Source organism: Semicossyphus pulcher, unplaced genomic scaffold, assembly GCF_022749685.1.
Source record: "Semicossyphus pulcher isolate SPU_LCO1_2020_fin unplaced genomic scaffold, fSemPul1.0.p SCAF_20, whole genome shotgun sequence".
Classification (NCBI taxonomy): domain Eukaryota; kingdom Metazoa; phylum Chordata; class Actinopteri; order Labriformes; family Labridae; genus Semicossyphus; species Semicossyphus pulcher.
In genome coordinates this window covers 17,440,533-17,456,605 of record NW_027211694.1, presented here as the reverse complement: position 1 = coordinate 17,456,605, position 16,073 = coordinate 17,440,533, and the positions used below count along the sequence as shown (strand labels likewise).

At 39.4% G+C, this 16,073-nt stretch overlaps 3 protein-coding genes across 3 annotated transcripts; 1 reads left to right on the top strand and 2 right to left on the bottom strand.

The window, feature by feature from the left end:
- Positions 1-528: 528 nt before the first annotated feature.
- Positions 529-3,664, bottom strand: atp23 (ATP23 metallopeptidase and ATP synthase assembly factor homolog). Its single transcript, XM_069671381.1, has 7 exons — positions 3,643-3,664; positions 3,262-3,519; positions 3,002-3,047; positions 2,443-2,524; positions 2,227-2,364; positions 1,253-1,336; positions 529-1,167 (listed from the first exon to the last, which is right to left on the bottom strand). The coding sequence occupies exons 2-7, from the start codon at positions 3,407-3,409 to the stop codon at positions 964-966; spliced, it is 702 nt and encodes a 233-aa protein (XP_069527482.1). The 5' UTR covers positions 3,410-3,519; positions 3,643-3,664; the 3' UTR covers positions 529-963.
- Positions 3,665-4,124: 460 nt separating this feature from the next.
- rpap3 (RNA polymerase II associated protein 3) lies at positions 4,125-9,223 on the top strand. The gene is made up of 17 exons (XM_069671208.1): positions 4,125-4,245; positions 4,438-4,598; positions 4,704-4,865; positions 4,955-5,065; positions 5,156-5,283; positions 5,386-5,507; positions 5,588-5,658; positions 5,741-5,875; positions 5,958-6,085; positions 6,453-6,574; positions 7,039-7,109; positions 7,449-7,541; positions 8,094-8,293; positions 8,387-8,570; positions 8,683-8,780; positions 8,872-8,972; positions 9,058-9,223. Exons 2-17 carry the CDS (start codon positions 4,446-4,448, stop codon positions 9,141-9,143), a joined length of 1,965 nt encoding a protein of 654 aa, XP_069527309.1. The 5' UTR covers positions 4,125-4,245; positions 4,438-4,445; the 3' UTR covers positions 9,144-9,223.
- Positions 9,224-10,374: 1,151 nt separating this feature from the next.
- On the bottom strand, positions 10,375-16,031 carry mapk12b (mitogen-activated protein kinase 12b). The gene is made up of 12 exons (XM_069670694.1): positions 15,765-16,031; positions 14,801-14,930; positions 14,213-14,271; positions 14,014-14,125; positions 13,692-13,721; positions 13,054-13,101; positions 12,846-12,960; positions 12,686-12,757; positions 12,390-12,469; positions 11,853-11,931; positions 11,590-11,763; positions 10,375-10,502 (listed from the first exon to the last, which is right to left on the bottom strand). Exons 1-12 carry the CDS (start codon positions 15,881-15,883, stop codon positions 10,438-10,440), a joined length of 1,083 nt encoding a protein of 360 aa, XP_069526795.1. The 5' UTR covers positions 15,884-16,031; the 3' UTR covers positions 10,375-10,437.
- Between the last annotated feature and the right edge of the window lie 42 nt (positions 16,032-16,073).

Below are 16,073 nucleotides of genomic sequence, written 5' to 3'. Positions count from 1 at the left end.
CCGCTCGCCTTGTTGTTTGAGCCGCTTCTCATCTCGTGTTTCTGTAGTGTTTTCTAAGAGGAGAATGTTGAGATAAGTGGCATAATACACCCAAAACAGCAGACACACAGTGACTTTGTAATTACCATGCAGAGGGTGCTGTCTTTGAGATAGGCAGAAGTGGAGGGGGAGGAGGAGAGGGGGAGGATTATGAGGCTAATTCCCTTATAACTTCTCTCCTCATTAATCTCTGTGGAGAGATACAAGATTCTTTAAATGCTAATGTCCAATAAAGATGTCAGCAGTGACATTTTACAGTGACGGCGCAGATGTGAGCAAAGTTGCCTGTGTTGTTGTGGAACTTTTCTCACTTTACTCATATTACTCGTCTCACGCGTTCATTTGCAGAATCCTCTCTCTGGATTATACATCAATGTTATAATCAGCAATAGGCTTACTTGTGCGTCTTTGGCAATTTGTGCCAAGGTTGAAAGCAATACCCCCGCCATGTCCTCACAAATAACTAATTACTCAATAGTTTTTGGAGGCATCAAACTTTAATTCAAAGACAAGTTAAATTTTGTTTAATTTAAGCACAATCAGCTCTATTTACAAGAAATTAGTGGAGGTCATTGTGGTAACAAGATGAAGAGTCAACAATCAAAGGAAATCCCGTATTTCCTTAAAAGCACCCATAGATCACCTTAAAACAAATGACAAAGAAATCACAGGGCCTCATCTTATACTAAACTTCAGAGTCCAAAAGGTAGAGAATGAAATGCAGTTTGGCTCCTCGCATTGTTTTCCTGTTCCAAGGACAAACAACTCTCTGAAAATCCCTTCTGAAGGGATCTGATGGTTTTTTCTAACCACGTTTTCAATCTGTTGAGGCCTGCATACTGACCACATATCTGATGCTGCCAAGCTCTTGACAACATCACTGACAGTCAAAGCACCCTTGGGAGTTAAATTAGAAGGAGAACACTAAAGGTTGGCGTAATATCGATCCCTGTTCTCGTAATCTCTGTAGGCAAACCGAGCATCCTTCTTTCCGTGTGGGATTCGTCCAAACGGCGCGTGATCGTTGAAACACGTGTCGAAGACTTCATCCACTATTTTCTCCGCCTCCTTTCGGCTAATGTTCCTCACAGCTAGGATGGAGCGAAGAGCGCGCCCTCTGACACACTCCTGTGGAAAGACAAAACATGATCATCGAGTTAGATGAAAGACAGAAACGTGCCAGTAGAAATAACATTTATTCCAGTGCAGGTACCTGATGATGCTCCTTCAAGCCAAAGTTGAATCTGGCGGCTTCATTGCTGAAGGTGCAGTCTCCACTGAGGTTAGCTGCCCGAATCTGAAATAATGACACAGTAAGTCTTTAACTAACAGGCAAACACAAATGTCATAATGGAAAATGTAAAAACATGTCAACAGGTTTTGAAGTATAATTTAATAAGTTCAAAAAAACATGCAAAAAATACAGCTGGAGGTGAAAATGCAATGTGAATGATAAGAATAAAGAACCAAGCGGACAGTCCCTTTCTAAAGTCTCCATCAAATGCTACCTCCCTGTTTATAAGGAAACATACAAACAAGTGAACGACAAGTGATGACTGTAACCCTCAAATCTGTTTGTAAAGTTTATTCAAAAGTGTCACTCCCCATGTGTCTCTTTACTTTTTCATGCGAGTGACAGAGAGTCTCTGTCAGAGGCTGAACCAAGTGCGGTTAAAGTCGGAGGGGGGTTTGTTTTGTTAGCATTAAAGAGACTTAAGGTCCCAAATAATAATTTAAAAAAATATGATTGTATGTATTGTATTATTTGTAACTGTATATATGTACATTAAAAACCACATGTCACAATTATACACTAGTATAATTTCCTATATTTTTTCATATCGCAGAAATAAAGATGTCGCAACGTCTGCATTCTCCAATATTGTACAGCCGCACTAACTAGCGCGCCAAATAAGTATATATCCACTGCTGAAAATAGTCTAACAAAGGCAGTATGTACTACAAGAAAGTTCTAATTTTTTTTAAAGACATTTATTCCTGTAGATTTTTAGTAAGAACTAAGTAAGCTTGGGAAAAAGAGCCATAGACTGAACAGGGGTATGTCTTTGTGCATTAGCTGTAACCTACACTTGAGTCATAAAGAAAATGATTCATTTTGACAACAAGAGCTCAAGCCAACTCAGACCAAAGAGGATCACACTATAAGCTTAAGACATTTGGGCTCACCTCAGAACAGGCCAGATGTCTGTAGTTGTTGAACCAGTCCACATTTGCCCGACAGTGGTCGAAGGCATGAATGAGCTCATGTGTGACCACTCGGTTCATATGGGACTGCTGGTGGATGTTGTTCTGACACAAAACGATCTGCAAACAAACTCAAATGTCATTTCCACTGTTAAATCTAATTATTTTATCAGAATTACTGCCAAAGATCTTTCTTACTTGAGAGGAAGTTGCGTCAAAGCCACCGCTGACAGTCCCGTCACAATCTTCACAGGAGAAATGTCTGTCTTTAAACACTTTGCTGTGTTAAGAGGAGAGAGTACAACATTTATGGAACCATGTAAGACAAAAAAATAAATAAGCTCAAATTTAAATGACTGCTTAATTGTTGTGCACGTGTGGGGGGAAAAAGTGCCTTTGAAGAGGGGAAAGTCGGTTGAAATTATCACAGAATAAAAAGAATGTGTTTGCATGAATGTAGCAGATAATAAGACATGTAGACGATAATAAGACATAAGTTTAATTACACATTAAGATTAAGATGCACTATCCAAATAACATTATCAAAGCAATGCTTCTAAAAATGCAACTTATTTTCATTCACATGATTTATTATATCTGTTATATATATAGACGTTTTTTTTGTTATACCAAACGTATTTCTAATCAGATTTAATGGCAGTAATTAGGCAAACGTTCACATGCAAACAGGAATATGAAAGAAGTAGTGGAAGTCTAAACATTTCTAAACCAATATTCTATTTTTAATGATACCTACCATCCTGAACTTTTCATGGCACTGAGGAGAAGTTTGGCATAAGGACCTGAAAGAAGCAGAGAAACCAGTTAGAGCTGCATTGGCTAGCATTAACTGACACTGCTAGCTAAATTAGCTGATGCTAAATGCTGCTACCCTGACAGCCAGTTTAACACGTTAACATTGCACAGTTATTATATCACAAAACAAATTTGACAGAAAATAGCCTTTCACTGCTAAGATGACATTTGAAAGGGATATTAGCTAGCTAGAACACTTACTAGTTTCCATTGCGAACTGTAACATGACCTGACACTTGTGATTGAAAGTGAACAGGCTCTCCCCGATTGATCCCTTCTTGTACTTTGACTTGGCCCTCTCCGGGAATAAGTCGTATCCATAATCCTCCTCTTGTTTTGTCTGATCCATTGTTTGTAATGCAGTCAACTACTTAATTGGAAATGTTAGCATCAATTCTCCCGGTTAGCTACCGCTAGCTAGCAAGGGAGGTCATCACTGTTTTGTAGATCACGTGGTAGCTATAGGTCAAAGGTAATAAAAAGGAATATTACATTTCTATTTAATCGATATTGCTCTTATTCAAAAAAGGTAACTTTATTAAAAACCTTTAATTGATATATTTAAAAAAGCAATAATATTACCCCGATCAATGCAGTTTTGTTAGCGACCACTGTAGAGATCGATTATTCAAAACGTATAGGCAAGTCATCAACTCGTACAAATACCAGCCCACCAAAAATAGACAGGACCGTATACTTTACAATGAAACTAGTTGTCTGTTAAACTATTTTTTCCATGACTACACAACTTGTCATAGAAAGCTTGTCTGTATAACATTTTAACTTTAACGTGGAAAATGTGTTCATACTTTGTACATATTTTGTGTGTTGTTAACCTGTTATAGCCTCCAAACCCCAAACTCTCCAAATCCGTAAACTGTACCAGGTACAGGCATTTCAGAACCACAAAATTACTCTTGTGTAATGTGTAACTACATTTTAGGTCGGTTGTTTTCAGATTTACAACGTAAAAAGTTATTGTGTTATTTTAGTTGTAGCGTACGGGTTGTAATACACGATCTTTGGTAACGCCCACTGCAGGCTGATGGTGGCGCAAAGGATGATGGTACTCGGCTGTCATGGCTCCGAACATAAACAGAAACCTATGAATATCGACACATTTTGTTGTCAAACTGAGCGGGTTACTCTTTAACAGTCGTTATCAGCCGGAGAAAGAAGTGGCAGGTATTTTGCAATGTTCAAGTAGCGACGGAGTCACTTACTGTTACTTTATTTTCCTTTTATTGTTTGGTATTTTGCTTGCTAGCTATCTAGCTGCTAGCAGTAAACGCATGTCAGCGTGATTCTCGTGTTTTTCTCTTGGTTTCAACGCTGACTTCAAGACAACTACTACAACAACCAATGTCTGTTTCACAGGGAATAACATGTCCGGGGGAAACAAAGCCATTGAGTTACAGCTTCAGATGCGGCAAAATGCTGAGGATATGCACAGCTTCATGAAGGAGCTCGAGAGCTGGGAGACAGACATAAAGACGAAGGACGAGGAGCTGAAGACGGGAGGACTTCAGGAGGTCCAGGTTTGTCCCTGCTGTAGACTGTCTGCAGGAGACATCCATCTATCATAGGAGTAGATAATGATCTCGATGTAAAGGTGTCAGCATCCTGTTGTTTCTGTGTTGTAGAAGAAACTTCCACCTGTGCGAAACAAAGACTACAAAACAAAGATGAGGGAAAAGAAGAAAAAGAGGGAGCCAACAGGCAACGGTGACGCGAAGGCAGATGAGGCAAAGCAAGCCTCAAGGATAAAAGCATATGATTATCGATCATGGGACAAGTTTGATGTGGTAGCTAATGCATTCCTATAAAATTCAATAAATATAATCAATGAAGTCATTGAGTAGTTGACTAAAGATTTATGTGTATGTGATGGCAGGACAAAGCTATGGCAGATGTGGACAAGGAGGAAAGTCCTGCAGAGTCAAATGAGTCAGACTCTGAGGAGGCTGCGGTTGATAAGGAGACAGCGAAGGCAGAGAAAGAAAAGGTAAACACTGTATGAGAAGTACTGATATATCACAACAAACAGGAAGAAGACACGACCCTTTCCCTAAGCAGATTGTACTTTCATTTTTAGGGAAATGCATTTTTCAAAGATGGGAAGTATGATGAAGCCGTTGAGTGTTACACCAGAGGAATGGGTGCCGATCCTTACAACCCTGTGCTTCCCACAAACAGAGCCACCTCCTTCTTCAGACTCAAAAAGTACAGCCTCCAAACATGATTCCACTTTCTTTTACTACATTTACAAACATATCGAGTGTATGGAGGTTTATTGTGTCCGTAAAAAGACTTTGTTCTTTGCAGGTATGCTGTGGCTGAGTCAGACTGCAATTTGGCCATAGCGCTTGACAGCAATTACTTCAAAGCGTTTGCACGAAGAGGAGCAGCACGGTTTGCACTGAAGAAATATGAATCTGCATTAGAAGGTGACAAACTGTTAAAAAGATTAAACCAGGCGTTTACCTTGAGCAAACTGAGATAATAACGTAAATCTCTTTCTGGATAGATTATGAAATGGTTCTCAAGCTTGACCCGGGGAATGTGGAAGCACAGAGCGAACTAAAAAAAATCAAAGAGGTGAGTGTTTAAAAGTAATGCTGGTGTTACTGTCATTTTTGAAGTCTTTTTAGTTTTCTTACTTTTCCCTGGCTGGTTTCAGATCATTGGAGATCAGGCACCTGTCACACAGAGTGAAGCCCAACAGCCACAAGAGGCTCCCACAGAAGACCCTGAGAAGCAGAGACTGATAGAGGAACAGCAAAGACGACAGGAGGCAGTCATGCAAAAAGACAGAGTAAGCCCTGCTGTGTGTCGCTGTTGCACAGTTACTAAAATATGACAAAACGGCATTTATTTATCTGCATTTTGCCTTTTAGGGGAATGCTTATTTCAAGGAGGGGAAGTATGAAGCAGCTGTTGAGTGCTACAGCAGAGGCATGGAGGCCGACAGCATGAACGTCCTACTGCCCGCCAACAGAGCCATGGCCTTCCTCAAGCTGGAGAAGTGAGCACAACACTTATTTCTCCTGCTCGGTTTTCTTGTTAGAATTTAAAAAAGAGAAGATAAAGAAGATAAAACTGACAAAAGCACACATGTGAACCATTAACTAGTGGCTTATTAGCACGCACAGTTGTAGCACGTTTGCTCTTTATAAGTCCTTGTAGTGGTACCACAATACTGAGCAAAGGTTATTACAATCATAATTCATATACAGCAACTTCCTTAGTGCTCTTTAATGACTAAATAAAGAGCCAATATATTACTAATATGCATTCTAATAAGTAACTGTATAATGGTTGATTAATAATCTGATTACCTTGATTTAAAGTGTTACAGAACTTACCTTTGTTTTTTATTCTGTTTGTGTCAGGTATAAGGAGGCAGAGGAGGACTGCACCAAAGCCATTTCTCTGGACAGCACTTACTCCAAGGCTTTTGCCCGTCGTGGCACTGCCAGAGGGGCTTTAGGAAAACTGCAGGAGGCCAAACAAGGTGCTGTACAGAACAATACTCTCAATTAGAAGCAACTTCATATGCAAATGTTTTTCAAATTCCTACAAATTAGGCAATGGGTTCAAGAAAAATCTAAAGATATTTTACCAGAAATCCCCAAAGAGAATCCTTTTTAAGAATGCCTGTTTAATTGAGGGGCAACCACATGTTTCCTGTTTTTCCTGCCACAAGTGAAGGGGCAAAAATATGTTGTATAACTTGTTATGTTCCTTTAGATAATATATGTTTCTATATTTTGTGTGTTTTGCAAAATTGGTCTTGACATTCAGTTAATTGTTCAGTTAAAAACCGCTTCATCTAAACATTCAAAAGGACCTGTCTTAAAATGACATTTTCATTAGATTGCACAATTATATTTAGAACAAGCACCTTTTTAAATCTATTACTTCTTTATGGTTGCATAAAAACATAGTCTGTCTGTGTGTTTGACGTTTTTCTTACAGATTTTCAGGAGTTGCTGAAACTGGAACCAGGAAACAAGCAGGCCTTGAACGAGCTCCAGAAACTCCAGCTTGTATGTTTCAAGATCCAGTTGTTAAAAAAAGTATTCATAATAAATAAAATAATATGGCAATAATGTTTAGACTATAAACTGCTGAGGTTACTGATAAAATGAAGTTTTGCATGAGACAAATACATTTTAAATCTCATTTTACTGTAAACTTTGTATTTGTTTGATTGGTTGTAATGTTGTAATGGTGACTGACAGAATGACGTTTAAGCCTCGCTAGTTAGGAGAATTGATGCTTAAATTTCAATCCAATGCACTGATGACTCACTGAAACTGTCAGACTTTATTAGTTTTAATCTTCAAGAAACCTTCTCTTTTCTTAAATATATTCTGCTGTGTTAGGATGAAGCTCCCAGCGGTCTTCTTCAAACACCAGACAGCACCCAGAGGAGAACAGTCCAGCCAATAGACAAACCCGCACATCTACGGTCGACTGTGAGTTGCTTTTAGTTTCCAATAATACTTTTTCTCTCAGTGCAGAAATATACTGTCTCTGCATTGTGCTACTTGCTTTCCACAACAACAGAAGGTTAATCTCTAACAATATTGAAAAATATATTACTCTAATATGTTTTTATTAAGTAAAAATACAAACTTCTTTGAAAAGGGAACACCTCCTTAAAGACTGATTGGAGGCAACATAATAATTAAATGATTAAAAAATTCCGTAAAATAATTTATATAAAAGTGACAGTAATTTTTGTCTTCATATGATTTGTTCTTTTGAAAAGCAGATAGAGTAAGTGAGCTTATTCCATTCAAGTAGTTCACTTCTATGTTCACGAGAAGCTTAAGTCTTATTTGTCCAGCAGATGGTGAAATAGAGACCAGTGTATTCTGTAACCATAATATTGTGTCCTAACTGGAATTCAATTGACCTGTTTATTTCTCTAAAAAGAAGGCAACCATCTTATTTTGTTCAAAAGCATGTGTTTTTGAAAACTTGGTTATCATGTTGACTGATACTGAATGTCAAATGTTCTTCAGAAACCTCTGAGGAGGATCGACATTGAGGAAGTGAGTGGGAAGGTGTCGATGCTTGAGATGGAGTCGGTGGGGTCCAAGTCTTTATTGCTGGAGGTGGTGAGGGAGGCGGAGGACGAATCTTCTCCCCTGTCGACATCACCCAGCGCCAAGATGATCAAAATTGAGGAGATAGCAGAAGTCCCATCACACTCATCTGACCAGTTAGTGGCACTACTTTTCTCTTCGGTGTTGGTTGGTTTGTTTTTCGTATGATTTTAATATGTCTCAACTCATATTCTGCTTCGATTTCCCAGAATTCCTTGTAGCAGACAAACCAAACAACCACCACAGAAGGAAATCGCTCATCCTCCTGACCTGTCGACAAACCCCTCCCCGACAGTAACAGACCTGCCTCCTCCACCCTCCAACAGCTTCCAGCTGGAGGCCGACCTCCGTAAGATCGGAAACCAGCCTGAAGTGATTTACAGATATCTGAGGGTGAGTGTTTGAAGATAACAAATCTGACTGTTCAATGTACACTGTCAAACGATAGTGAAGAGATCGTACTTGCGTGTTTAACTGAAGTCTTATTTTTGGACTCGTCTGGCAGCAAATCAAGCCTGAGGCGTATGCAAACATTTTCCACAACTCCCTTGAACCTGACATTCTCAATCAGATCCTGAGGACGCTGCATGGTTTCTTTATTCAGTGAGTTTTAAAAGATGCCCAGTGAAAACAACTGCTTGTGTGTTGTCTCGTGTGTATTGTTGTACTGTACTTAAACATCAATCTTGTGCAGGAATGAAGCACCCGCTGTAACACTTGAAATCCTCAGAAGTCTAGCAAGCGTGAGGCGCTTCGACATGGCGGTCATGTTCATGTCGTCCCCGGAGAAGAAAGGTAGAGTCTCTTTGATGTACTGTTGCACTTATACACACATTTTCCATCATATTAGTAATCGCTGTACTACTTTTCTCCCCTCCAGTGCTGCAAGAAGTGTTTGACTTCCTTCACCAAGCTCAGCTGGACTCATCATCTGTCACAGCCTTGCAGAAGAAATATGGTGTGTGATGCAAATCTGAAAGTTCTGTAGACTTTAAATGTGAACACACGTTGCTGCATTGTTGTGAAAGCAAACCAAAGTAGTTATATTCTATTGCTCAATAAACTTTCATTTTCATTATACTGGACTGCTGTGTTCTTGCCCCATGGGAATATGTCACCTTCCGCTCTTTATTACACTGTTTGTAACAAGTTGGAAATTTGCAGACATTTAGAGTTAAACGCTGTTCCTGGTGAAACAGCTTATTTCATTGTAAAAAAGACTGTGTCACAGTATGTGTTTTATACATTTGCTTTAAAATTATGACATGTTGAGCACTAACAAAATCTATGGGTATTCAATGGGTGAACTTTTCTCTGTGGTTCACCATCCAACCTGCAGGTGGAGCCAATGCTAAACTAAGACTATCAGATTAAAATCCTACACAATGCCATATCATTGCACTTGTCAGAGACAAATCTAAGTGTTGTGTTTTTTTATATTTGTTCATCAGGTTTTTTCCCAGCCAACAAGATGTGCCGAACTTAGACTGTATCTAACCTCAGGTATAGAAACAACAACAGACTTACTGGATTTATATAACATGTTATGATAAGAACGAGATGGTTGTTTGAGATGATACAGATAGCACTTATAGGTTTATCTTGTTGCATGTCAAATCACTCAGCCTACGCCTGTTATCAACATCTAGTTCAGGGTTCTCTCCATCTGCAGACAGAACTGACTGAAGGCCTACACAGTCACCAAATATATTTCATTATTAGCTTAAACAACATCTAACTTAAAGCATCAAAGTTCATGTTTGGAATGAATTCTGATGCAGAAACCCTTGGAAATACTATTTTGACCAAACTATCCCAACTCTAGCGCTCCCTTCTTTGGCTTAAGAGCTATTTTCAGTGAGTGTTATGATGATTGTAAGATGGTGCAATGATTTGGAGACGTGCCCAAAAAAGGAACTGTCCATAGTCTGGCCACTGTGACACTGTGTGTAAACTGAAATATTACATATACAAATATATAACAAAATGTGACATGGCATCATTAAAATACAATATATAAATGTAAACAGAAAAAAACCATCTGCTGCATCATGGGTAGACTTTAAAGAAGCATGTTGTCTATGAATGATGGACAAAAAGATGTGTCACACAAACAAACTACAACAAATTAATTGAGAAAATCATTTATTAAAAGCAAAAGCGTAAACAAAACTAATAATATCCATAACTTCTACACATCACCAAAACAACAATGGTCAACAAGAAAATAATAATTTTGGGTGCAGGTGTGTTTGTGTTGTTAAAGTGACGTCTCTCTTGAGTCCCTGGGAGGCCCGAAGGTCAGGATCTCTGTGAAAGTGTGACCTGCACAAACAAGAGAGAGGATCATGTTTTATCATAGTGTCCTTCCTAACACCTTCCTCGTTTCTTATAAAAAACTCATTTTTTCTCTCTTTTACTTTATTGGACATACAGTAAATGGCACCATCTGACAACAGGTACTGGAACAACATGGAAAGAATGCTTTTTCTTATAGGTGTTTCCGACTTTATTCATCAGAATTGACTGGCCATTAATGCATTTTTTTAAGCAACTTGTGCTACAAACTGTAAACACAACACTGACTTGTTGCCTTATCAAGCTAATATGACAAACCTCTGTTGTAGATGTATATCAGTAAAGCACGATAAATATCTTAATTATATTACATAAAATCAGATGGTAAAGTGGAAGTGTTTGACTGCTTTCGCTCTCTCCCTCCTCCCTTTCACGACCAGCTCACAGAGCTCCTAAATCAAGACACCTGATTGGTCAGTAGGTGGTGATGAGTTCAGGTTGATCTCTTATCTCAAACATAACCTGCTCCGTAGCAGGTTAGGTGTTCAGCATTTGTTACCATGGTGATCTACCCCAGTAAGAAGTGAACCACCTTCGTAGTACTGAAAACTCTGAGTGAACCCTGAAGTAACCTCGATAACCGCAAATCCTGCTTCGTAGCGTACCCCCCAGGCATTACAAAAGCTAAGAGTCTGGACTGATAATGACGGGCTGTTTTGTTGGAGCTAGGCTAATCCTGCGCAACTGGATGAGTCCACATAAACAAGAGTTAACAGTTTTGTTATTGTTTGTTTGTTGTTGTTTTTTTCAGGGGAATTGTCTCTCCTCTTTCCTTTCCTTGTGAATCCTTCCATATCACTTCTGTATCACTCTTATTTTTGTTCTTGTATGTCCTCAGTATAAAATCAATGAAATTTGAATGACAAAAATGATACCAAAGTTTCACTAGCTAGCTACTAATGTTGTCTGTCTGCTGTCTAGCGGTGGACTGCCAGTTTGGTGATAATTTTCTGTTGGTTTGTTTGACATTACACAGTCTCTTGACTCATTGTTAATATAACTATATTTATTATTGCAGCTTTAAATCCAAATTGCCCCTTCCCCGCTCTCTTACGTTTCCACTGGTCCAGCGGCAGGTCTGTGTTGTCCATGGTCTGATCATACGGCAGCGCCTCAGTCTCCTCCTCTGCATCTCTGAACTCGCTGAAGAAAGGCAGTTCAAGCGCCTCGGAGGCGCTCACCCTCTGCTCAGGGTCCAGAAGCAGCATCTTTTCCAGGACGCACACTGCTGTGATGCAGATAAACATATCAAGTCAGCACAAGATAATTTAGTGCACCTAAGCCAGGGTAAACTGTAGAACACAAATCTTTACGTACCATTTGAGCTAGCTTTGGAGAAAATAGAGTGCAAGTCTTTTTTTGGCACTTTTGGTAGATTTCTGATGTAGTTTTTGGCCTGTTAAGAGAGAAATGGAAGAGATGGTTGGCATGCCAAGGGGTCATAAGTCAGAGAGACGTCAGGTATGTACAGTGTTTTGTTTTGATAGATTGTCAAAGATTATAGAAGACATTGAAACCCTAAATGATGCACAGATGATGAAATTCTTAAAGGGCTATTATCTCACATAATGTAATATACAACAAAGATAGATAGGACAAATAAAAATTGGTGGTGGAATAAAAAACAGTCACTGTTTTGTTTTCAGGCTCTTTTCTGTAATGATGCATCAACAACAGCTCAGCAGAGTGAGTCACCCCAAGATGTTATTCCAAGAAAAATACACCTCAGATTAATCTCTTGAACTGAGGAAAAAGATATTGATATTCTAGACACTACTCATGCAGCACACCCAACTTCTCTGCTCCCTTTCATAATGCTCAGTGTGTTTGTGGCAGTCAAAATATACAACTCACATCCTGGCTCTGTAGCTTCACTACAAAGTCAGCTGTTGGGGTTCCTGTAATCTTCATGATTTCTCTGAGCTGGTCCAGGTCTGGCAGTAGATATAGTTAAGGAGACTGAAGTTGCATCTTTATAGGCCATTGAATTATACTTACTTTATTTAACTAGAGAAGGATTTCATTAGTTAGCTTAGTGCATATGACCGGGATATAAAACATATTTAGCTTCGTACAACAGGTTGAATACAGCCAACCCACAGTCAGTGCAAGAAAAAAAACATGCTGGTGCTGTTGGCAGTAAAGGATACGATCATTTCCTTTGAACAGCGGCTTTCCCAGCAGCATCTCTGCCATAATACAACCTGCTGACCAGATGTCCACTGCAACAGAGAGCAAACATCAGCTTTCTTATTGAATGTAAGTTTTCTGCTTTTCTTTTCACACAAATTGTGAAGAATGAGACTTTACCAGTTTGTGTGTAATGCATCCAGTTGAGGATAACTTCAGGCGCCCTGTACCAGCGCGTCACAACATAGCCGGTCATTTCTGCATCAGCCTGCCTCGCCAGGCCAAAATCAAGAATCTGAAGGAGAAAAAAAGCAGAAATGTAACACAGAAAATGTTAAGCTGTCTGAGATAATCACATTACGACTGTCGGATTAAAACTATAGGTTACCTTTAGCTCACAGTCTGGGTTAATGGCTAAATTCCCGGGTTTGAGGTCCTGTGGGAGAGAGGACACAGAGGAGAATAGTTATACACTATACGTGATAGGAGTCATTAGATTAACTTATTTGTTATTTTTTTTCATATTTTGAGGACATTTTTGTTTATGTTTTAACGGCTATTGAAGTTTAGGTCGCAAAGTATGTATGTAGGTGGATATTTTAAGCATAAGTCTTAAATGAACACCCTTTGATGGAGTTTTTCGCTTCCTGAGACAGATTTAAGGGAATTTGGGAACCTTAGTTCCCTGAACTTTATCTGAAAGGCAGCTGCTATTCAAAGGCTAGTAACAATGAGATTAAACAAGAACTCAGTACAACCATGAAAGACGAATTTACATTTATTTCACAATTTCTTCTGGAACTAAAATCTTTCCTTGCAATATACTTCTTTACTGGGTGGTTTAAGTCTAAAAGAGATGTAAAGACATACAACATTTCAATTATTAAATCTAGTCGACAGCGTACCATTCCGTCTTGAGTTTAGAAAGCTCCCTGTGTGGGAATAAGGATGAATAGGATTGAGTGTGAAAAAGAGCAAGAACCCCACCCCCAAAGCTCATAGTCTGAAAGGTCAAAGGTCACGCACCCTGTGGATGATCCCTGCAGAGTGGATGTACTGAGGAGAGAGGAGACAGGATCAGCAACTTCAGCTCAACTCACTGAAACAAGCATATGACCCACTTTTTCCCAAAATGTAACAAATGCAAACACGCTACTTTTTGATTAAGTTCGAAATATTTACATTCATTGCCAGCTCACTAACGAAAGGTAACGAGAAACATCCGATTACTTGATTGACATTTTATAGACTTATTGTGAAAATAATCATCAGATAAATTTGTGATAAAAAGAATCATTAGTTACAGCTCTAGTAACATGCACATGTCTGTATTGGTTGTGGTCTTCACCTTGAGTCCTCTCAGCATCTGGTAGACAAGGAACTGCACTCTGTCTTCTGATAATCTCTCCAGCTTCATCAGCTTGCCGAGGTCAGTGCCCATGAACGGCATCACCAGGTAACTGTCGACAGGGAGGAGAGGAGTCGAGTCAATCCGAAGTAACAACAACCATTTTTATATCGAGCTCTTAGGAAGGAAAGGAACTTACAAGTCACGTAAGCGGTCTAATGAGATTTCAGCAGTGAAAACATCCAGCAGCCCAATAACCTGGTTGGAAAAGATAAAAGCAAAAAAGAAATCAGATTGAAATAACAGTTAATCATGACAATCATGGTGTTGTTTTCATCATTTCAAAGGGTGTTTCATTCATGTATTTCATTAAGAATGCCCCTTAAACTTTTATTTAAAGGTATAATCTCGAAGATTTTCATGTAAATAAATGTCTGTTAATAAATGTCGCTGAATGAGGTAACACAATGGTGATTGAGCCTATGGCCCACTGATGAAAGCCTTTGCATTTGCAGTATATAGTATTATTATGGACTGGGCGTCTGTGGCGACATTTGTGGAAAAAATCACAAGAGGCGCCCAGTTAGTGACACGTAGATGTCCGGTTAAACTGGGAAGTGTGCTCCTGCAATTACCATTTATCACCATTAGAGGCACCATAAAGAACAAAACTGAAATCTTCGAGATTGAATCTTTAAAAAAAAAAAATCACATGCTGAAGATGCATTTTACAGCTTAAAAATACATTAATATATGTTTTTCTTGTGTCTGTAAAGAGTGGTTTTACATTTTCATGCTTCATGTGTTTGAGGAGTCGCAGCTCTCTGTAGGCCCGTTTGGCAAAAAGTTTGGACTGGAAGGGCCGGTGAAGTTTCTTGATGGCCACCTGTGTGCTCAATCTGCGGTCCCATGCTGAACTGAAATAGAGATACAAAAACTTACATCAGTCGAATTCAACATAACCTTTTTAAAATGTTAAATTTGAAAACTAAGATGCAAAAGATTGACTATGCATTGAGACATTTTTCGTGTGAAATCCAGAAGGAATTCCACAGCTGTAAATAATAATCTAAATGGAACAGTGCCTTGTTAATGATATTAATTACACCTGAGTCTCTCTGGCTGAGACGCATTATAATGTCGGCTGTGAAAAAAAGACCCATTTGTGAGTGAAGACAAAGTAGTAGTGGTTTCTATGGACTTAAATCAGGTTCTTTGACTTCTTCGAACAATGAGATTGGGGGCTGGTTTTCTTTGTTGACCCTCAACCACACAACACAATGCAAAGAGAGGCCCTGCAGAGCCAGCTGTGGAGACACTGCGGACCAAAATATCCCACACAAGCAGTCCTACTAGTGCATTACACATTATTGTCTCCTGGAGTTCAATGAACAGAGGAAAACAATCAACTTGAGTAAAATAAAACTTTCTTATTACAAATGTATAAATATGGCAATATTTTTGGCACTTTTTTCTTTAGTTTCTGTCTGTATTTTGCTAAACAGAGCCGGCAATACTTCTGTAGTGGGTACGAAAGATGCAAAAAAACACAACTATTTGTTGGTTTCCCAATTCAGGTTGCACTAGAGAGAGCTAATACAACAGTGACATCCGTATTTATCTGTGACAGGCAGGAAAAGGTCCCTTTGGATGATATCATAGTAAAAACCCTGCTACCCAACCAGCTGACTTCAATATTAAATCAATACTACTGCCCAAAGCTGTAACTGATCCTGCCCTCCTGCACTTACCACACAGTCCCATAGGCTCCTGTTCCGACCTGCTTCAGGTCCCGGTACCTCTCCGGAACCTCCCACACGGTTCTGTTGACCTCCTGCCGATAGTATCCCGTCCTTGACCGCACAGCCATACCCACCGACTAGACAAGGCTGAGGTCAGGATGTGGGTCCGCTCGGCGTTCAGGTCGGTCCGGTCTGCTCCGTCGTTTCATGTGACAAAGCGAAAGTATTTTAAAAGTCCCAAGAGTCGCGCAGAGAAGAGTTTGTTGCGACGCAAATTCCTCCAGATGGACCAGCGGACGTCTCGAGCGCTTTGCAGGG

Bases quoted from the DNA above. Each gene is read 5' to 3' on its own strand.
- atp23 (XM_069671381.1), bottom strand. From the start codon at position 3,409: ATGGATCAGACAAAACAAGAGGAGGATTATGGATACGACTTATTCCCG. The intron at 2,525-3,001 runs GTAGGTATCATT...CTCTTAACACAG, and splicing joins GCCATGAAAAGTTCAGGATG to CAAAGTGTTTAAAGACAGAC. The intron at 1,337-2,226 runs GTGAGCCCAAAT...TCATTATTTCAG, and splicing joins GACATCTGGCCTGTTCTGAG to ATTCGGGCAGCTAACCTCAG.
- rpap3 (XM_069671208.1), top strand. From the start codon at position 4,446: ATGTCCGGGGGAAACAAAGCCATTGAGTTACAGCTTCAGATGCGGCAA. The intron at 5,508-5,587 runs GTGACAAACTGT...CTTTCTGGATAG, and splicing joins ATATGAATCTGCATTAGAAG to ATTATGAAATGGTTCTCAAG. The intron at 6,575-7,038 runs GTGCTGTACAGA...TTTTTCTTACAG, and splicing joins ACTGCAGGAGGCCAAACAAG to ATTTTCAGGAGTTGCTGAAA.
- mapk12b (XM_069670694.1), bottom strand. From the start codon at position 15,883: ATGGCTGTGCGGTCAAGGACGGGATACTATCGGCAGGAGGTCAACAGA. The intron at 14,126-14,212 runs GTAAGTTCCTTT...CCCTGTCGACAG, and splicing joins TTAGACCGCTTACGTGACTT to TTACCTGGTGATGCCGTTCA. The intron at 10,503-11,589 runs GTAAGAGAGCGG...TTGTTTGTGCAG, and splicing joins GCCGCTGGACCAGTGGAAAC to GTCACACTTTCACAGAGATC.